Here is a 21,993-nt window from a genome sequence, read left to right as displayed (position 1 = left end):
TAAAATGCAAAATTAAAATTTAAATATTTAAACTTTAAATAACAAAAAGTGGTTGTAGAAAAATGCTATTCTAATCTGTATAATGGTGGAAACTAATATCCTGATAAATGTTTAATTCATAAATAAAAATAGTCTGTTAATGCCTTAAAAATTTGTTTTTTAGCATCAGTGTTGTTCAGTTTTTTCTTATTATCTTATAGTTAAAACAATAAAGTAAAATAGAATAAAATAAAATTAGTTTTTTTATTAATGAAATTGTAATAACTGATAAAAAAGTGATAATGATTGTTTGGGGAAGTGAATTAGTAGTTATAAGTCTTTGTCAGAAACACGATGGCTTCTGTTATTTTGTAAATGAAGACAGTGTGAATAAAACAAGAAAATGTAGACTAAAACTTACGAGTCATCTAATCAGTGCTCAGGAATTCCAATTTCATCACATTTATGATCAGTAGTGCTAGTTGTATGGAATATTTCATTAAATATTCCATACAATTAAATATATAAAAATAAATAAATATAAAAGCAAACAGCATGTATTGAATTCTTATAGACTGAATATTCATAAGTAGATGCCATACTGTACTTATAATGGTTTGTTTTATAAATATTTTACCAATTAATTGATGCTAATTTTAAAAATTTATTGAAAAAAGCTATTGAACACAAAAGCCACTAATAGTTAATGTAAAAGTAACTATTGAAGATATTAAACCCATGTTCTCTTATTTTATATTCAAACTGACCATCCAATGCAACAAGTAAATTTTGTTAAGTTTCTGATGATATAATGAAAAGTCTGAAAATGATCGAAGGAAATAAAATGGTCAAATTAAATATAAAATACTGAGTATTTTACTATAATTATTTTATTTAATTAAAAATACATTTAAATCATTTTTTATACTTACCAGAAATGAACAGAAGAAAATAAAACTAACAAAATAGATAAATGCTAAGTTACTGCCACATTCTTTAGCCTTTTTATTTGCTTTTGGATCACATGATTGTCCTTGAAGGCATGACATCATAATGGATTGCCAAGCTTCCCCAGTCGCACATCTATAGCAAAACAGTTTTCCAATATGGAATCATTAGTTCAATAATTACATGAATTGTTTAGATTTAGAAATATGAAATATGATAAAATTATATGAATTAATTCTAAATTTGTAATTAACAGGCAGAGCATGCAATTCACATCTATATGCAATTAAATATCATGCAACAATTACCATATTTATTTTTTCATGCTAAAAACAAACACATGCAATTACAACACAACATTAAGTGTATGCAATAATCAAAATATACATGCTATGCAGACATTGGAGTTAATGAGGTAGAATATATATTTGTACTGATAAATATATAATGAAAATTTGTAAAATGTTCATAATTATAAATAAAAATAGAAATTGCTTACTCTGAGAATTTCATCTTGTTAATTAAAATTTAATGTCCAAATTGTTCTTCCAATTTTTTATATTTATTTTTTTGATTAAATTACTTTAAATATATACATATATATTTTTGTTCACTTTTTATATTATCTTTTCTTGAAACTTTTTAATATATGTGCAAAGTGCAACCACAACCCTAATTTAACAGTGTTTTATACTGTGTGAAGTTAAGAAGTGTTCAGTAAAGCGACACCGACACCACGTACACGACACATACACCAGGTCACCTGATTGTAGAACCCTGCGTTCTTTTATTCGTCTTTACTGGCATTCATCTATTCAGTAGTTGTATTGAAGAAACTTTATATTTAAATGTTTCATGAAGGAAATTCTTGAGTCTAGAATTTGATGAAATGTAATCTAAAATGCATTATTTATTCATAATATTTATTGATAATTGATTTGGATTAATGGAGCTTTTAGTTTACTTAATGAATTAGAAAATAAATAAATAAAATACTTAATAATTATTACATTGAAAAGCTGTAAAACATTTCTATTTTTCAAAAATTATATTCACTTTTTTTTTTTTATTGAAGTCAATTATATTCTTGATCTTGAATAATATATTACAAATTTGATAAATTAATAAAGCAATAATTTAATAATATGTTCTAAACAATAATAATAATCATCATAATAATAATATTTACTAATTATTAAGCACTTTATAAATAATTTTCATTGAGGTGAAACTTTGTGATGGACCAGCCATTGACGGATATAAGGACGCAGTGATACAAGCATGCAACCAACTGAAGCATCATTTGGCCAGTGACGTGGATACAAACAAACAGTAATTTGGTTCCATTGATTGATATTTATGAACTAAACACTTGCCTGAACAATAACATAAGGGCTTGAAAAAACGTACGGAAATTATTATGACGTGTAATAGCACTTTCTGCATTCATCTCTATATTACCAAATACCTGTATAGAGTTTAGAAATGGAATGTTAAGTAAAAGCTACTGATTCATTTATATAAATTCAGGAAATACAAAAGATTTTTAGTCTAAAGTTTGATGTCCAGTAGTGTGCATGTTGTGATGTGTGTTTATTATTGTCATTAATAATAAATGGAACAGATGAATGGAAAAAACAAAATTTAGAATATAAAAATATTTCTAAAATACATCTATTGATTTCTGATATTATCATGCTATCTCAACTAAAAAAAGGTATTAATTCTTCTGAGTAAAAAAAAAAAAAACAGCAAGCAATGAAATAGATATTGTTTTAATAATTTTAGAAGTTTTCATCGTTGCATTTTTCTTAAATTTTTGATTATAAAAACTGTGCTAAATATTCATGCAGCACAAAGCTATTTGCACGATACATATTTTCAGGTGATTAATCACAGCCTTTTAATCATAGCAAATCTAACTAAAACAGCAGTGCAATATTGTGAAAAAGTTGAAAATGATGAATTTCTTTTTGAACTTACCATGCTTATTCAAATATTTATTAAATGCAAAGTGAATTAATTTGATTCATGCTCTGAGACAGAATTAAATGTTTAACTAAAATTTGCAAATAGATTTTTTTTAAATAAGCATGGTTATTACAATACTAAAATCTATAACTGTAAATTAAATCCTATTGTTTAAAAAAGTGCACAGTTTTTCATTATTTATTTTATTTATTTTGAAAGTTGGCCATATAATTAAAAATGCAACGACGAATGATGATGAATTTCTGGGCAAGTTATCTTGAAAGACTCACCTAAATAACAGCATCAATGATTGAATAAAGGAATGGAAGTTGTTATGCTTGTTCATATCTGTATCTGGGTTAAACTCGATATTTCCAAACACCTGAGAGAGGGATGGGCCGTAATAAGGGGCATGCTTCAGGGGCTTTTTTCATGAATTATAATATAACAATATTTTATAGGGTTTCTCATTTTCAAATGATTACAGAGGTGTGGTAGAAAAGTCTGAAGAATTTTCATTGAATTTTTTTTTATAATTCTATTTAAACTTTACTACCATTCCTCTTCTAAGATAAATAATGGCTAGAATTACTTTCATCATTCTTAGCATTGTGATGACTAATATTTAATAAAATGAGTTTAATGTATTGTTATAAAGAAAAAAATACCTAAATATAAATTTGTTATAAGATTTTTTTTTTAACCTTTAGAAAAACATTTTACTAAATTTGTTATATTGTTTGATTAACTAAGTGCAAAAATTTTTGAAATTTTAGAAAAGTATGATGAATTTATAATATAAATTATCTTTAGTCTAAAAAAATACCACATGTAAATTTTAAATTAAACATTAATATTTTACTGTTTAATAGTTTCAAATAAAATTATTATTAAATCTCCATCAAATTAATCTTGCATTGCTTATCATATTAAATAATTTTTTTCCTAATTTTTAAATATTAATCAATAAAAATGAAATATTTTCAAAAGAATTTAAAAATTTTTAATCAATGCTATGATGATTATTTCTCATTGTAATTAAATATGATAAATTTGTTTAACTCTTAACAGATGAAAGATACAATATTAAATAAAAATTCAACAACAGCTAAACCAGCAATTGATATTGTAAAATTCATTATTAAGTTTTTCTTAGTTTCTGAAATTTTTTTTACCCAAATTTCTACCTTATCTTTTTGAATATTTTACTAAAATTTTTCATTATTTTCAGAACATTTCATTATTATCATTATTATATTGTTTTAAGAATTATTATTGTCTTTCATCTCAAAGAGCACAAACTAATTTTATATGCCATTATTTAATTATAATAGTAAAATAATTTTAAAAAATATTGTATAGTTTGAATGTATTTCATTTAAAAATTTTTATTATCTAAAATTTTTATTTCAAATTACATGAAAGATAGAAAAAAACTCTTTGAAATAAGTATTTTATAGTAGTAGAATAAATGAATAAAATTGAATTATAACTATTTATTAATATTTTACTAGTAATTCATATTTGATTATTAAATTTTCATTAATGGCTAATAAATGAGGAAAGTATATAAAAATATTAAAAAGATAAGTAACATTTATTATCCTTTTTTTAAGAACAAAATACTGTAGCCTAGCTAATAAGAAGACAAGAGTTTTATTATTCTTAAACGTTTTTGGAATTATATTACTTCCATCTTTGGAAGTTTCTATATGGAATATCTTTTATGGAAATTTTTATAAAACTAATGAAAGCTTTTGAAACTTCCACATAAATCTTTTAAAGCTTATGGAATCTTCAAATGATAGAACTAATATAATTCTGAAAAATTTATAATTAATAAAACTCTTAATTATAAGAATTAGTGTAATAATTAAATAATGGATATTTATTTGTATTTCAGAGATCGTTTAAAGTTAACCACATTTGGTACTACAAACGGAGAAGGTATTCTTCCACATTGTAAAATTGCATTTAGGAAGACGTTGTGGATTTTATTAAACACTTTTCTGAATATTATCTTTATGTATTTTCTCTTCCATTTCTGAGTCTAGGCACTAAGCTGATCGATGGGCCTCTATGCCTAGAGTGGACCCAGCTAGGCCTACAATGTGACGACCTCTCGGGAGGATTTTTTTATTGAATTCTGGTCTCTATTTAGATACTAGACATTTGAAAAATATTCGAAATACTTCACACAGCTATCCCATTGATCAGCATATTTTCATTGGAAGTTGTCCAAAGGATCAGGCTGCAGCATTTACTTTATATTTAAAAATTAAGCAACTGATAATAGAAGCACTTAATTTGTGGCGTAGTAAACACTAGTATTGTGTTTTATTCCAAAGACACAAGGCAAATTTTTTATCAAATTCCTTTATTAGTTGAGTTGAATGGAAAGCTATGGAAGCTATGGTAAAAAAAAGAAGCACTTAATTTTGATCGGATGCTTTTGTTATCGATTTGTTTATTTACTTAATTCATTTCAATTTTTATTAATGTTATATTTTTCACTTTACCTGTTGTTATAGAATATGACACAGGGAAAATATGGTGATAGGTCAAATTTTGACGCTCCTGTCCTCATTGCATTTGTCGACTTTTTGATACTTCCTAAACCCCAAAATGGAAAGAAATCGCACCCAAAATTCTGTTTGGTGTGTAAGTACTGAATAGAGCGCCCATAGGAGGAAAATGAAAAATGTTTTATGGTAGGAAAATTCGCAGAGATGTGTCAGTCTAACTTGTCGTGCTGTATATATATTAAATTTTGAAGGATTTGAAACTTAAAATACGGCCAAAATACAAAAGGCAATCTTTATTTATGAACCTAGTAAATTTCGCCCAGCCGACAGAATTTTAGTGATATAAGTCACTGTGATTAGATATGGCCACTACGAGCTACACGAAAACGTTCCATGAACTTAATGTTAAACTTGAGAAAATTTGCAGTAAAACGTAGCAGTAAGGAATTAAAATTAAGATAAAATTTAAAATATTTCTGCAACTATTTTGGTTCTTAAATTCTGTTTAAAAAATTTTAAATTACTAAAAATTTTGTTTGTTTGAACTTCAGATAACTTTAGCAAACACTTACTTATGTAACGTGCATTTTTATTTTAAAATTATAAGAAATATTTACAAATCTGCATTTAAATANATAAAATAGTATGTAGCATATAAAGTTTTAAAAAATAAACTCTTAATTTCTACTAATTAGACTATAATATTTTGATTTGTTTTAATCTGGTTATTAGTAAAAAATTAACTTATAGAACTCGTGATAAGATGAATACTACATTTTTAAATTACTGAAATTATAAAATAGTATGTAGCATATAAAGTTTTAAAAAATAATTTGATTTTTTTACAAAAATGGAATGAGATCTTTTAGTATATTTTAATATAATTATTTTACAATCATTCTGCACCATATGATTTCCACTAGTTTTTGTGTGAAAAATGTACATAAACTATGCCTTAACAATAAAATGCCTTACATAATATGTAGATTGAAATGAAAAAGTCTAAGTTTTGTTTTTATATTCTATTAATTGGACATACTTTTGCTATATTGAAAGAAAAAAATTAAATAATACTGATTCAAGCTTTAGGAGAAAAACAAATTATATTTTTATATAAAGTTTTCATGTTAAATATTATTATAACTAACTATTTAGTATACATAATTTCAATTAAAAACGTCAGACAGTATTTTCACAAATCAAAAATATAGAATTAAATAATCATCAATCCTATCATGTCTAATCACCAAGAACAAAACATTGGTGAATGTTTTAACTGTTTTGCAAAAGTGTAGCCTCTGAATAAAAGATCATCTCTGCAAAGGAAGACTGTTTTATTCTTGGTGATTGGACATGACAGAATTGAAAACTACTTAATTTTACATTTTTATTTTATTCAGTATATAGTTAGAAAAAGAATCCAGGATTAAATATTTATTTGTAGCAGATAGCTTATTTGTGATATTCTAATAAAACTACAGTATAAGTATTACAAATATTAACTACCAGTTTTTGAAGAATGCTATTTGATAACTTTAAATAGTAGATATTTTGCTTGTTAACAATAATAAGCTGATTTTGCAATTAACATTATCTTTAGCATTTATTTTAATAATTTGCATGTTTTTATGAAATCTTTTTTATGTTCATATTGTGTAATAAGACAGCTTGGTTAATCATTTTTAAAATGTCATTTCAAATATTTTATTAAAATTAAAATCGTGTAAAGATCCTACAATGCTAACAAATAACAAATTCACAAACTCATTTTTCTGTGATTTTAATCTGTGTTTACACAAGTGCAAATTTGAGTCATTGAAAATAGAATGACATCTTCCAAAGTACTTGAGGAAGATTTAGAATTTTATCTAAATATTAAAACTCATTTTACTATTTTCAAATCTGCTACTAAATTTATACAGGGAAATGAAGAATAAATTTTATAATTCACAATACTGTGATAAACAATGTAATTCACATAAAAATTATATTGTGAACAAACTACAAGTCATTTAGAATGTCATTAGCAAAAGAGCATTACTAAGGAGAATCAGTCAAAAATACTTTGAGTTAAAATTATTAATAACAAAAGAATAAATATAGAAAAAAGTATGGTTTATATAATTATAGAATTAAATTAATATACAAATTTTGGTTAAAAAAAAAACTTGTAAAAATCAAAATGTATTACATAAAGTTTAAAACTTAATGTAGATATGATCAGTAGTCTTCAATCTATCTCTTACAAAATTGGATGAAGATTAATCATTTCCATAGATAAGAAAAGTATTCTGATTTTCATTATTAAATACAGGCAAACCTCAATTTTTGAATGATTTTACTTCAAAGAAATTGGTTCATGAACAGAATTTTGAACTAGTAATTGCACTTGTCAAACAACCTACTCAGTAAGATATTTAACAGTATTAATTAAATGCAAAAACTTTTAACAAACATCTTTTATAAAAGTAACAAATGCAACTAAAAAGGTAAAAAAAAGGCTTAATTTTAGGGGTCAGGAATGGATTAATCCATTTTGTATTGTTTCTTATGGAAAAATTTGTTTCAGTATTAGAATAAATTGATTTCAGAACAACTTTTAGTTACGAATTATGTTTGAAAACAGGTTTGACTGTACTCATTTAACATTAGCTGAAATTGTCTCAGCTAATGTGTCTAAAATAGCATGAACAATTTTAAAGAAACTTAAAATACTACCAGTACTTTGTAAGAAACAATAGGACTTTAAGGAAGAGAAATTTTGAATCAAAATTATTGACAGTTACTTTTATAATGTTAAAAAATGCACTACTGCCGTCAAATTTAATTTCCAAAAACCTTTATTAATGAGGAAGTTAATTTGATAGATGTCAATCTTTTGTTTAATATCTAGTATTACTTCTTCAATTTTCTCAATGCCCTTCCTTATGTTCTCAATTGTCATCTCAACTGTCAACTTCCAATCTAACTGCTCTTTTCTTAGGTTTTGAAACTACAAGTAGACAGTTGTATCTGGCATCATTGTATTTTACATAAAAGAAAAAACTAGAGCAAGCTAAGAATTCTATGTTTTATTCCTAAATATATTCTTTTGCATCATTTCTATTATTTTTTCTTCTACCTTTTTTCTATGAATGTAAGCCTAAAGTAAACTTTGAATGTAACTGAAAATGTTTGCTTAGACTAGAATTTTGGAATAACAGAATCATGTTACAAAAGGAAAAGTGTGAAAGGTGTTTTGTAAGTTAATTAAATAATTCCAGTTTGAGTAGAACTTAGTAATACGGTTCAATTTAATTAACTCACTGAAAAAATTTCCTGATTAGAAGTTCGCTTACAGATTTTTCATTTGCTAAAAGTCACATCTACAGTTTAGTCAATTACGAATATTACTAACACAAAATATAAGTGAATAGTTAGATCAGAAATAAAATAAATTACAAAATATGAAAAATCAACAGAAGTATAATTTACTTAATGAATTAGTAAAATTCTCATTTTACAAAAGGGGGAAAAAACTAATATTTTACATCAAATTTATATTTAATTCATTTATTTATTAAAATATAAAGATTAAAAAGTTTTTCATTAGGTGTAAAGTTTAATAAATCTTTCAATTAAGGCAAAATCATGTCCAATTAAATTATTAAAATGTAACATAACATTTTACATAAATAAATTAAATTTAGGAATTTAAAATAACTTTGAAACAACAACTTAGAATCCAACTGTAAAAAGATAAGAAGACTAATTGAAGTGAGTTAGCAATAAATGTGATTTAACTGGCCAAAAATTAATGATGATGATGATAATAATTACATCATCGTTTCTTCTTAATGCTTACTCTTGTAAATTAATTATTTATAACTTTTCCACTAGGATTTCTGTACTAACTACAGCTTTTTTCCCTTTGAAATTTACTGCCTAAAATTCTTAAATAGTTATAAATTATTATTAATTACAGTTATTTTAACTATACTTAATAATAATTTACCAATTTACTTAGTTTACTAAATACCCTGTTTAGTGGTTTATATATAATTCATTTAAGAATAATGTAATTGGAGTGTAACTTTATAGCTATTTTTTCAGCATTAATTCCATTACAACATTTTTTTTATCAATGCTTTTCATGATTATTATAAAATCTAATGATTTATTTAGGAAAAATCTATAAAGTAAAATCTCACAAACATCATAATTAATTAGCTATAATGTTTAGTAACATGTTTAGACATTTAGGCATAAAATATTTTTCTAAATCAAAACTAATTTCTATTAACTAAATTCTTCAAATTAAATATAGGGAATATCTATACAAATATTAAAATGTTCAAAGCTTTCATTTTTATAATCGTATTCAAACTTCTTCTAATTATTTTTTCAATATATTCTCAGTAGTAACTGAAGCTGACTTCTTAAGTTCAAACTTCTAAAAAAGAAAATATTTACTTCATACTATTAATTACATATAATATTTATTATACACTGCTGGCCATTAAAATTGCAACACCAGGAAGGAATGATCATACGAACATCAAAATCATATGAAAGGAAGAAGAGGTTGGGATATGCAAATGATTAGTATTTCAGCGCATTTAGATGATACAGGAGGGACAAACGACCTCTGAAGCACTGCATAAAAGAAAAGTTGTGCAGTGGATTTCTCATTCAGAAATTGCTTTGTAAGGTCGGGATTTCATTAGAATATCGTGTTATGCCTCGAATAACAAGAAGAAATGCTTACTAGCAAGTATTGGAATTCGATAGAGGCAGGATCATTGCCTATCGAGACTGTGGATTATCGTTCCATAATATTGTCACCTGCACTGGTCGAAATCCAACTACTGTCATGCAAATATGGAATTGATGGGTTGCTGAGGGTCTTACTGAACAGCATGCAGGATCACAATGCCCTCCCATGAATAACACCTGAGAGGACAGACATATTGCGAGGTCGGCTGTGCAAAACCATACAACCACATCACAGACTATTAGTCAGGAAATGAGCTTGTTTGCAGCACGTCCAGTATCTGCTTGTATGGTGCGACGATGTTTGCAGCAGCGTGGACTGTCAGCATGGCGACCATTACTTCGGCTTCTTTTGACAATGCAGCATAGAGAGAGACAGCAACTCTGGTGCACCCAACGACAAAGCTGAATACAGGAGTGGCAGAATGTCGTCTTTTCAGACGAGTCCCAGTTCTGTGTGCAGCATTCTGATGACCGTATACATGTCTGGAGGCTCCGAGGAGACCGCTCCTCACCTGCTTGCATTCAATATCGGCATAGGGGCCCTTCACCTGATGTGATGATATGGGCAGCCATTGGGTACATGACACACACATCTCTAGTTTGGATCGATGGTAATTTGAACACAAATCGGTACATTTCTGACATCTTACGTCCAGTGGTTGTGCCCTATCTTCGAGGCCTGCGAAATGCCATCTTCCAACAAGATAATGCAAGATCTCATGTTGCACGTCGTGTTCTGACCTTCCTCAATACAGAGGATATTCGATTGTTGTCCTGGCCTGCATGGTCTCCAGATCTCTCACCAATTGAAAACATCTGGTTATGGGTTGCTGAGAGACTGGCCTGCCACCCCTTTCCAGCTAATACGGTTGATAAAGCATGGCATAGACTTGAAGCAGCATCAAATGAGTTGCCCATTTCTGTCATCCAAGCCAAGTTTGACTCCATGCCTAACTGGATAAGGGCCGTTTTAGCTGCCAGGGGTGGCAAATGTGTGTACTAATTTCTCACCCCAGTAAACCCCAAACTGCTTGCAAATTTAATCATTTTGTCTTCATGCCATACTGTTTACATACAATAAATATCTTTTTTTTATTTGCTTTCCTTCTTGGTGTTGCAATTTTAATGACCAGCAGTGTATTTTAATATATTCATTTAATCTCTTCTGTACACAAAGTAAACTACAAACACTCTTTAGACAGTATATCAAAGGTTGTTTTGAGTAGTAATCTTTACACTTTGCAAAAAAGAAAAAAAAGTTAATATTAAAATAAAAGTATGTTGATTTATTAATTATTTCTTTTCATTAGCAGTTTAAAAATGTATTTTGCTATATATCTTATATCACTTTTTCATTAGTGATGTAAAATATGAACACAGAATAAAAATGATGCATTGAATCTGTAATATCCAAGGTAATAGACTTGTGAGAGATACATGCAAGTCTATTATTTTGGATATTAAAGACTCTATTCATAATTTTTATCCTATGTACATCTTTTACATGATCAAAGAGGAACAATTTTAGATTTAATACACAATAGAATCCCAATTATCCAAGCCCCAATTAACAGAGGTTCTGCATTATCTCAGGCAAACTTGTAAGCGAATACATTACTCTTCTTATACTGTAATTCATAAAAGAAAGTTTAAAACTGTAGCATGTATTGCAAAATGATTTGTTTCTGTTACTTTTTATTATTTGATTTAAACGTGAGACAAACCATTCATAATAAAATGTAACTACAATAATACAAATTTTTATTTTCAAAACCATTGTGCATATATTAGCTATATAATAAAATAAGAGCAACAATTTTTGCATCAATGTGATTAAGTTCAACATAGTATAAAGAGAGGCTCAAAAGAATATCATATAAATTCTTTTATATTCATTATTTTTAATTTGAAATAGTTGTGCCTGTCCATTTCATCTAAGTTATCTGAGATAGCATCAGTCTACGGATAATTGAAATTTTACTGTATTTTCTTTTTTTCATGTTTAACACTTTCTGTCCTGCAGACATTTAGAGTCTTTTTACCATGCCCACAGTGGGATCAACTGGGTAGTAAAGGATAATCTGCCCAGGGTATGTTGGGTCTCAACATATCCTGGGCAAATTATTCCCTAAAGAATTTTTAGGATTTGACCATGGATCTTCTAAAGTGATAAGCTGATTCCTTATCTACCCTGGCCTGTATTTGTATTCACTCAATAGTTTATTCTTAAATTTCTAATGTATTGTTTTTTATATTTGTCATTTCAGTCTCTTCTTTGTGATTATTTTTGAAGTCAAATTTTCCTAACTTTCTATGATTCCTTACAGAGAAACAGTCCTATGATTGGATTTGATTAAGTTTAGTTAGTATTAAATTTCATTTAATTCAATGTTCTACTTACCTTATCAATATTTAAGTATATAACCACTAAAAATTAAAATATTCTTAGTTAAAAACAAGTAAAAAAATACTCGATCTAATTCCTTGAAGTTGGAATTAGATCGAGTATTTTTTTACTTGTTTTTAACTAAAAATATTTTTATTTTTAGTGGTTATTGAATGTACCGATTCCATTGTTTTTAATTATTGAATTTATACATTTAGTTATATGATCAAAACTAATGTTGTGCATATGTACATTATATTATATATAGTAATTAACTCAAAAATGTATAATTTTAAATTTATAGTAAATGTTTGTACACATAGCAAATTTCTGTGTTAAGTTAGCATTTTAAACAACACATTTTACGTATTGTAAAAATTATAATTAAGAATTTAACTAATTTTTTTGTATTTAATTTTCTTGATAACAGTCAATTTTCTTTACATAAATAGATGTTAAATGAAGTGTTATTAAAATTATATTTCTATTTCAGTATTATCTTTCAATATATATCCATTACATTGCAAACAATAGATTTCCAGCACACCCAGGAAAATATCCATTATTTGAAGAAATACTTGTACTTGAGATTATTCAGTCTGTAGAGATCTCTATCTTTATTGTATAGAAACACACACATTTGGCAAAATGCATGATTTTATAATACATGATAAAGCTTAAGGTAACTGTATAGCACAAAAAGAAGTAAAGTACAGTACATATACTTATTAGCACTTCACTTGGCTTCATGATTTATTAAAAATCGTGTCTGTCTTGGTTTGTATTGATGCTGATTTTTATGCCCATTGAGTACAATAACCAGAAGTAGCTTCCCACCATTAATAAATGCATTATAGGAGGGTGCTGATGTGTGGCTGCAAAGTTAGCAATATGAACATCAATGACTATGCATGTATTCTGCTCTGTATACAATATATTTTTTAAAATTCAGTATCTGGAAACACTCAAGTATTAATTAGATGTTGAAAAAAATGCAATATTTACAATAGATGGGATAGGAAAAAAAATCTGTTATTGTATTTTTACCTTTCAGAATACTCTCACAGCATGCCGTAATTGATTGCACAGTCACTGTTAGATAGACTATTTAAAGAGCTACTTTGTAGAGGTAATTAATTTTTAAACTCTGACTTTAAAACAAGTCAAGATGATGGAATATGTCAGTAGAATTTTGGAAATTAAACTTTAAACTCTTATTTGGGCAATTCAATTTTAAAATTTAACTACATTTTGTCCAAATAAAAAAAGATAGAATAATACTCAAGTTCAGAATAGACCCTAATCCTGGATGTGTTTTTAAGATTTAGTTTAATTTAATCATCAAATTAACAAAATTAAAGATTTAGTCAATGTTTCAGATGAAACATATTAAAAGATTCTAAGATGTAAATTGTAATGTTCATCTTTCCACCTTTAAATCAATAATCTACATTAAGTTTGATTTGTATTATTTGGATAATTTTACGAATTTTAATTTTTTTCCCAAAGTAATTAATATTGAATCAGATCATTGGGTGTTATAGATTTGTAAAATATTTTGTTTTATTATAACTGTAAAAATAATTTTTGCATTTTATCTTCTCAGATGTGTGTGTGTTCAGTTATATGTTACCTTCTTAAAATTGCTAGGAACACACTGAAAACTTTTTTCTTTATATATTAACAAAAAATTGGATTAATAGTAAAGACTACAAGTTTTACTACATAAACTTTCATAAGCACAAAACTTTTACATTTAGCACAAAAAGATATTGAATAGAAATTATAGCAATTCTTATTTATTAAATACCAAACTTACTTAGGGGAATTATGTATCGATCAATATTCAGTCTAAATTGGAACACAATTCTGTTTCAATATAGATCAAGATAATCAGTAATTTTGAACTAGATCTGAAGAAATAGTTATTTGAAAATTTTAATTGAAATTTTACTAATTTGGACAAATTATTATACTATTATATAGTAGTATCATTTCTGTAAAGTTGGCGTGCTTTCTAACAATTTTTATTATAATCTTGGAAATATTTTCAGGTAAAAATGTCATCATTAATACAAGGGCTTTTTTTTTGAAGCTCCGATAATGCATAAAACAAAGACAAGTGTAAATAACAAAATGAATTTATTACCAAAAGTTAGGTACAAACATTGTTACTTTTTGACAAAATTACTATGAAGATTGAGGAATTCATCATATCTGTGGATGAGCTTTTTCATTCCCTTGTCATAGAATGTTCCTGCCAGTGAATTGAGATGGTCTTAACAACGTTGTTTTGAAGATTGTCATTAGTTCATTAATCTCAAACCTCTGCCCTGCTAGCCATGTTTTCAGTTCAGGAAAGAGATGGAAGTCTTCACCACCTTTAAACACCCAGCGTATAGCCCAGATTTAGCACTGAGACTTCCATCTCTTTCCTGAACAGGAAAAGTGGCTAGGAGGGCAGAGGTTTGAGACCAATGACAATCTTCAGAAAATGTTAGGGCCCATCTCAAGTTATTGGTGGCAACATTCTATGACAAGGGGATGGAAAAGCTTGTTCACAGATATGATAAATGCCTCAATCTTCACAGTGATTATGTTGAAAAGTAACCATGTTTGTACCTAACTTTTGGTAATAAACTCATTTTGTTATTTACACTTGTCTTTTTTTATGGACCACCGGAGCTTGAAAAAAAAAACCAACCTATGTATGAAAATATATTACTGTATTTTCAAATTTGAACTTAAGAAATTGGCTTCCTGTTACAAAGATTATATTGAAAACAAAATCTTTATTAATTGAATGGTAAAATTAATTTTCACATGGTCAGCTCTAGATATTTACCAGTAGAAGATTAATAAAAACATATTCATTTCCATTGAATGATCTATTATAACAAAAATATAAATTTATATTACGACTCCTATTGATATATATAAAAATGAACCATATAAACTAAAATTAATATCAAGATAAGAAAAAGACTGAATATGTTAGATGGAACTTGCAATATTTAGATATTAATTTGATTTTAAGTTAAGATTTTATAAGTTTACTAAATTTTCTTTTAATCTAAATCTAACAGGTTTGTAAATAGATTATTTCCATATTAAACTAATAGATAATTTTTTAAAGGGGTAGAGAAGGAGTCTAATATAATCATGATAACTGTAAAATGTTTGTATTATTTATAATTGTAGAAGTATTATTTATAAAAAGATAATAAAAGTAAAAAGGAAAGCAATTTTTATCGTGTACAGGGAAATATACAAATTCTAATGTAATTGACAAAGAAGATATCAATTTAAATAAGACAAAATACAAATATATTTAAAATTTTCATGCAGAAAATCGACTGTATTTTAAGTAAATATGAAAAATGATGATTATAATAGTATTTGAAAGTTTAAGTAAAACATTTTGTTCAATATAGCAATTTATATAGACTTAAGGTAATTTAATGTAAGAAATCATAATAAATTTTAAAATATACTTAATAGTACAATCTCTAATATAAACTTAAAAAAAGAAACTGTAGAACAATATTCTCATTATAGTCTGTTATAATGCCTTAGTTTATTAATATAATTTTTATACAATTTAATATAAAAATAGATAAATCTGCATATATAGAAGAGACATATAATCATTTGACTGGTTTATTTCATTATGTCAAATACAGCACTTTATGAAGTAACTGGTGAATATTTTTTCAATTCAATAGTTTCAAAGGATTAACACAAATAATAGTTAAACTTGGCACCATATTAAGCAAAAAATAGGTTGATGTCTCAAATTAAACATATCTCTCTTTTATTCAAAGTATTACTTTCTATATTTTTGCTATTAATTATTATATCCATAAATAATGACATCTTTGAAATAATTAACTGTCATTGCTCTTACAAGTAAGCTTAATAGTGTTTTAAACAGATAGAGCTGTCATTGTTTAGAATTTCAGTTAGTTTTAAAAATGAACAAGTATTTTTTAGCTTGTCTCTTTTTTCTCGTGAGACATTGACACTTATAATTTGAATTATTTTCATTCTCACTTTTTTTATTTCTTTTTTATCCCTGTGGACTGTAGTTTTAATCATACCCATCATGTGTTTGGCCAGACTCAGAATAGGGACAACATAGTAGTGAGGGACAGGGCCCAATATATCAGAAATGGACTGCCCATGAAAATTCCTGCAATTGGCTCATCTGAATTTGATCTTGGATTTCCAGAATGGTAGGCTAATGTCTTAAATGTCTTGACCATCTAGCTGTCTCATCATCATAATCATCAAAGGAAGGAAAAAATGTTCCCAAATTTGTTTATAGGTTGTATTTTACTAATGACTTTTTCTAGTTGGAGTTTTTTTACACTGTATTTAGAATTTGTTACTCTGAAAGTTGTAACCCTACCAACATTAATGACAGATAATTTTTTTCTACTTATTTGATACTAACAACTTTTATTATCAATACATATTTAAGTTATCCAGTTTTAATTCTTTCTTTAATAAAATAATCTTTATGTTCTTTGAATTTTTTTCTATAAAAGTTTTATACTGATTTAACATAGAAAAACCAATTGAATCTAAATTTCTAATAGAATTAGTAAATGAAATTTTGTAGTCTATTAATTTAATTTGAAATATAATATATAAATATAGAATCCAAGATTTTATCATTGTAATCAATCTTTATTAGTAGAAGTTACATTTTATTTTATTTTATATATTTATTATTATGTATACCTATAAAGAGCAAAAAAAAATTGTCTATTTGTATTAAAATAATGGAGCAATAAAAAATATCAATAAAAATTCTATTAGTTTTCTATTGATATTTGTAATGATATCTATATAAAATAAAGTTAATTCATCTTTTACTAATAAAGATTGAATGCATTTAATTGAACTTTGAATTCTATATTTATATCTTAAATTTTAATTTGAAATTAAATTAATAATGTAATTGAATTTTCATTTAACAGTTCTATTTAAAAGTTAACTAAACTTTCACATTAAGTCATAAAATATTTTAAACAAGATTGTTCTAAATTCTGTATAGTATTTGTCTGTTCCCTAATATTACTATTGTCCAAATAGAATTTTGTGCACTTTTGCAAAATTTAATTGATTTGATATTTCTAATTCTTCAAGCATTGTTCTTTGTTTTTTCCTGCTGAAGGTTTAAGTCATCTTTCAATTATTAGTCTCCACTATTAAATATTCACAGTTTCACTAGTACAGTATTTATCCAGTAGTATTCTGCTTTCAATTTTTATTTCTTTAAGTTCATAGTTCTGCTTATTTATATATATTAATGTTTATTTAAGAATATTTTTAATGTATTTTGTACTGAAATTCTGTAAAATAGATATTTAAATTGTTTGGTTTTCTTTTAATTTGAGTAAAATTAATCAGTAAAAGTTAATAGTTAAATAATTCCAATTTCAGAATTCTATAGCTCAGAATTCTATATACAGATTGTGGCAAAAGACAGGCCCTGTAGATAGTCTGTTATATAAAATTACATTAAATGTTTGAATTGACTGCCATTTTCTTCTAAATACTTCTTTACTTATTAAAACTTTACCTTTGAATATTTCTATATAGAGTAACATTTCCTCTAATAATTTAAAATTTGGATGTGGTGTTATCCTTTTGATTTTATATTGTACTAAGTTGCTTGACATGAACCACAGGTTTAAGGTGGGTCCAAAAGAAATAATGCAAACAGGCTAAATCCAGCAACCTAGATAGACATTCAACAGATTCATTAAATCTAATCCACTTCCTTGGAAATGATTCTTGTAAAAAAACTCCTGCATTCCTCCTAACTAACCTGACTTTTGCCACACCTTGTATATGGTGTATTGTTTAAATTCATTCTTTTCCATAAGTTTCTGCAAAAGATATGTGTGGGATGGTTAAGCAAGGAAATACATATCCAGATTTTAAAATTGTTGTAAAATGTTTTGAACAAAGATTAAAAGGCCTAAATTATTTCTAAAACTATTTGATTTTTAATGGGTTTGCTACATCATATAAAAAAAATAATACAAAAAAAAAACTTGAAATAATGTTAGTTTTGTTAAAAATTTGTTGAAAAATAAGTTTATAATCAACAATGTATTTTTAAATTTATCTTCTGTTATAAAAAGAATCATATGCAAATTTATGCAAAGTAAGAATAACAAAAGTAAATTATAAGTATTAACAGATATTTAACAAACATACATTCTGAAAAATGTGATTGTTATCTAATATACTTTTACATAAAAATGAATAATTTATATAAAAAGAATTATTAATGCTCATGACTGCCATTTATTTAAATAAAGATTGTCATTTTTTTGTGCTTTTTACAGAAATATAACTACTAAATTTTGACTTTTGTAAAAAAAAAAAAAAAAACAGTATATTTTAATTCAAAACATTAATTTTAAATAATCTTATAAGAGCAAAATTATAACGTTTTCAAATCAAATCTCTGATTTAAAAATGTATGAAATAATTAGTTTTTTTTCTTACAAATATCATTTACATTTCATAATTTAAATTCTGTATTAACAACATTCAATGGAATGATTATGTTATTTTTTTGTTGAATAAAATTATCAAGACAATATTTTAATAGATTTTATAAGCATAACCCTTGTAAAATTGAACTGCTTCTTGTTGAATAATCAAAGAATTTATTTAAGTTGAAATTGTTTTCATTATTAAAAATGTAAAAGATTTCTTTGTAACTTATAATTTTTTTTTCATTGTCATCAGGATGTATTGTTATTCATCTAATACAATTTGAACAATTTTGAATCATTCATTTTATATTTTTACTGTTGTCTGTATTGTTATATTATAAGCTAATTTTCCATATTCAATGATTTTAATGCAATAATTAAGTCTTTATAATCAATAAGATGACTGTCATGCCAAAATATTGTATAATGAAATAAAGACACTGAGTTCAGTATTACATGCATATGTTTCTTTTTTATCACATGCACTTTTGACGAACTTATAATCGTCATCCTCAGGCGAATACAGATATTTACCGCAAATTAAACGGACATTATCCGATGTAGAATAGAACACATAAAATATAAGTTGGAACTTTGTCAAAGCTGTTAAGAACATGAAGCAAATGTTCAAATATAATTCGAAAACCGAATGAGCAGTTAGCTCCGTGAAGTGCGAGCTGGCGCATGCACAGAACCAGGCTCACGCTACACACATACTGGAGAATGCTAATACTTGCTTAAACGCTTGTATAGTGTGACCCATACACTGGACAGATAGAGCGTAGGGGGTGTTGCAAGTGTCCAAGGTGTTAGTAAGAAGAGATTTCCATATGAAAACTATTTTTGATCCTTGCAGCTCTTGAGCATAACCACTTGGGACCATAGCGGGTTGTAACCCTGTTCAAGAACTTTTTTTGCAAGCTTGGTGGTGTGCCTACCCCTCATAACATCATCTTGGTGCTCATCAAGGCAAACTCCCTCTTGCTGCATAATGTAGTGCTTTTTGAAGGTACAAACATCGTTGCCATACCTTGGACCCCCCTCTATATGCATCTGCAGAATCTTTAAGCAGCACAATCTTGTACTACCATTAACCCCACTTCCAAGCCTACGCAAACTTATTTGTAATGATAGAGACAAATTTTCCACTCTTGAGAAGTCGGGGTGTATGTTCCTTTGGAAAATCATGCAACAGGAGTAAATACAAGATATGTCGGGGCCATTACTAGAATGCTTGCCAGCCGCCTTGATGAGCATCAAGAAGATGTTATGAGGGGTAGGCACACCACCAAGCTTGCAAAAAAAGTTCTTGAACAGGGTTACAACCCGCTATGGTCCCAAGTGGTTATGCTCAAGAGCTGCAAGGATCGAAAATAGTTTTCATATGGAAATCTCTTCTTTTACTAACACCTTGGACACTTGCAACACCCCTACGCTCTATCTGTCCAGTGTATGGGTCACACTATACAAGTGTTTAAGCAAGTATTAGCATTCTCTAGTATGTGTGTAGCGTGAGCCTGGTTCTGTGCATGCGCCAGCTCGCACTTCACGGAGCTAACTGCTCATTCGGTTTTCGAATTATATTTGAACATTTGCTTCATGTTCTTAACGGCTTTGACAAAGTTCCAACTTATATTTTATGTGTTCTATTCTACATCGGATAATGTCCGTTTAATTTTTGGTAAATATCTGTATTCGCCTGAGGATGACGACTATAAGTTCGTCGAAAGTGCGTGTGATAAAAAAGAAACGTATGCATGTAACACTGAACTCAGTGTCTTTATTTCATTATAATTAAGTCTTTATTACAGTTAAATATAAGTTAAATCATTCTTAATTAGTAATTGATTTTTCTGTCTGTTTTATTATAGACAACATAGTAATGAAGTTTTACATTTTTGTCCTTTAGTCATTTGACTCTGAATTTATAACAAATCCTTGGAAATCCTCAGAAAATGTAAAAGTTCCAACTTTTATGTTTCCCGATATCATCTTATCAAATTTATAAAAATTCTAACATATTTTTTATCTCTACATCTAACATATTTTTTATCTCTAAAGCTTAAAATAAGTTTTTAACTTTTTACACCAATTTAATTTTTATTAATTTTCTTTATTCGTTTGTTAATTTTATCTTTTTATAATGTAAATGGCAGACATGATAACATCTACTTATTACATGCAAGTTTAGTGAAACAAGTGAATATTTAGAGTGGATACTAACAATCAAATTGGCTTATATACAATATTTAATAATAAGAAATTATAGTAATTCAACTCATATGTCAATAAATCAAAACCTTGTTTAATGGAAAGATTGGATACTCATTGATATTTGGAAATTTACAAATGCTCATTTATGAAACTTGTTTCATATGTTAAAATCAAAGGAGCATGAGCAACAAAACTGAGTCAAATACATTAAGTATAGATTTTGAAAAGCATATGTTACCACATATTGAAATTGTTGACAATCTCAGTTCATTTATAATTTTATCATATGATGAATTTTAATGTATATTTTTAAATAAAAATTTAAAAATATTACCCCATTAACCCATTGTAATGTGCATCTTTAATTTTTTACAACTTTAAATTTTTTTAATATAGATAATATAAACACAATAGATACAGGAAAATATAATAGTTAATCCTGCTTAACTAAAGCATAATCAATATCACTTTAATAGTTATTAATTCTTGAAAACAAAGTTCTAGATTTAAAAATTTATGCAATATTTAGCTGAAATAATATAACAAGTAGCATTAGCATTTGATTTATTCTAAATACAGAAATCTAAATAACATTAAATTATTAAAGACTAGTGAAAATCTGTGTATTATAATTAGGCTAAATAAGACTAATTTTGTAATTATTAAATCATAAGTTTGGCCTTACAACCTAGAA

General features: G+C 26.7%; 1 protein-coding gene across 1 annotated transcript in view; it reads right to left on the bottom strand.

Moving 5' to 3' along the window:
* Positions 1–21,993, bottom strand: part of LOC111625859 (voltage-dependent calcium channel type A subunit alpha-1-like) — a 243,048-nt gene that overhangs the window by 21,481 nt on the left and 199,574 nt on the right. Inside the window, exons 31-32 of the mRNA XM_023369099.1 lie at positions 3,189–3,280; positions 912–1,062 (exon numbers count right to left, since the gene is read on the bottom strand). Of these exons, the coding sequence (XP_023224867.1) occupies positions 912–1,062; positions 3,189–3,280 (243 nt within the window). The remainder of the gene's footprint in view (positions 1–911; positions 1,063–3,188; positions 3,281–21,993) is intronic.

The sequence above is a fragment of the Centruroides sculpturatus genome, unplaced genomic scaffold, assembly GCF_000671375.1.
Source record: "Centruroides sculpturatus isolate CEXI.00-Female unplaced genomic scaffold, Cexi_2.0 scaffold427, whole genome shotgun sequence".
NCBI classification, from domain to species: Eukaryota; Metazoa; Arthropoda; class Arachnida; order Scorpiones; family Buthidae; genus Centruroides; species Centruroides sculpturatus.
This window is presented reverse-complemented; position numbering and strand designations above follow the sequence as displayed.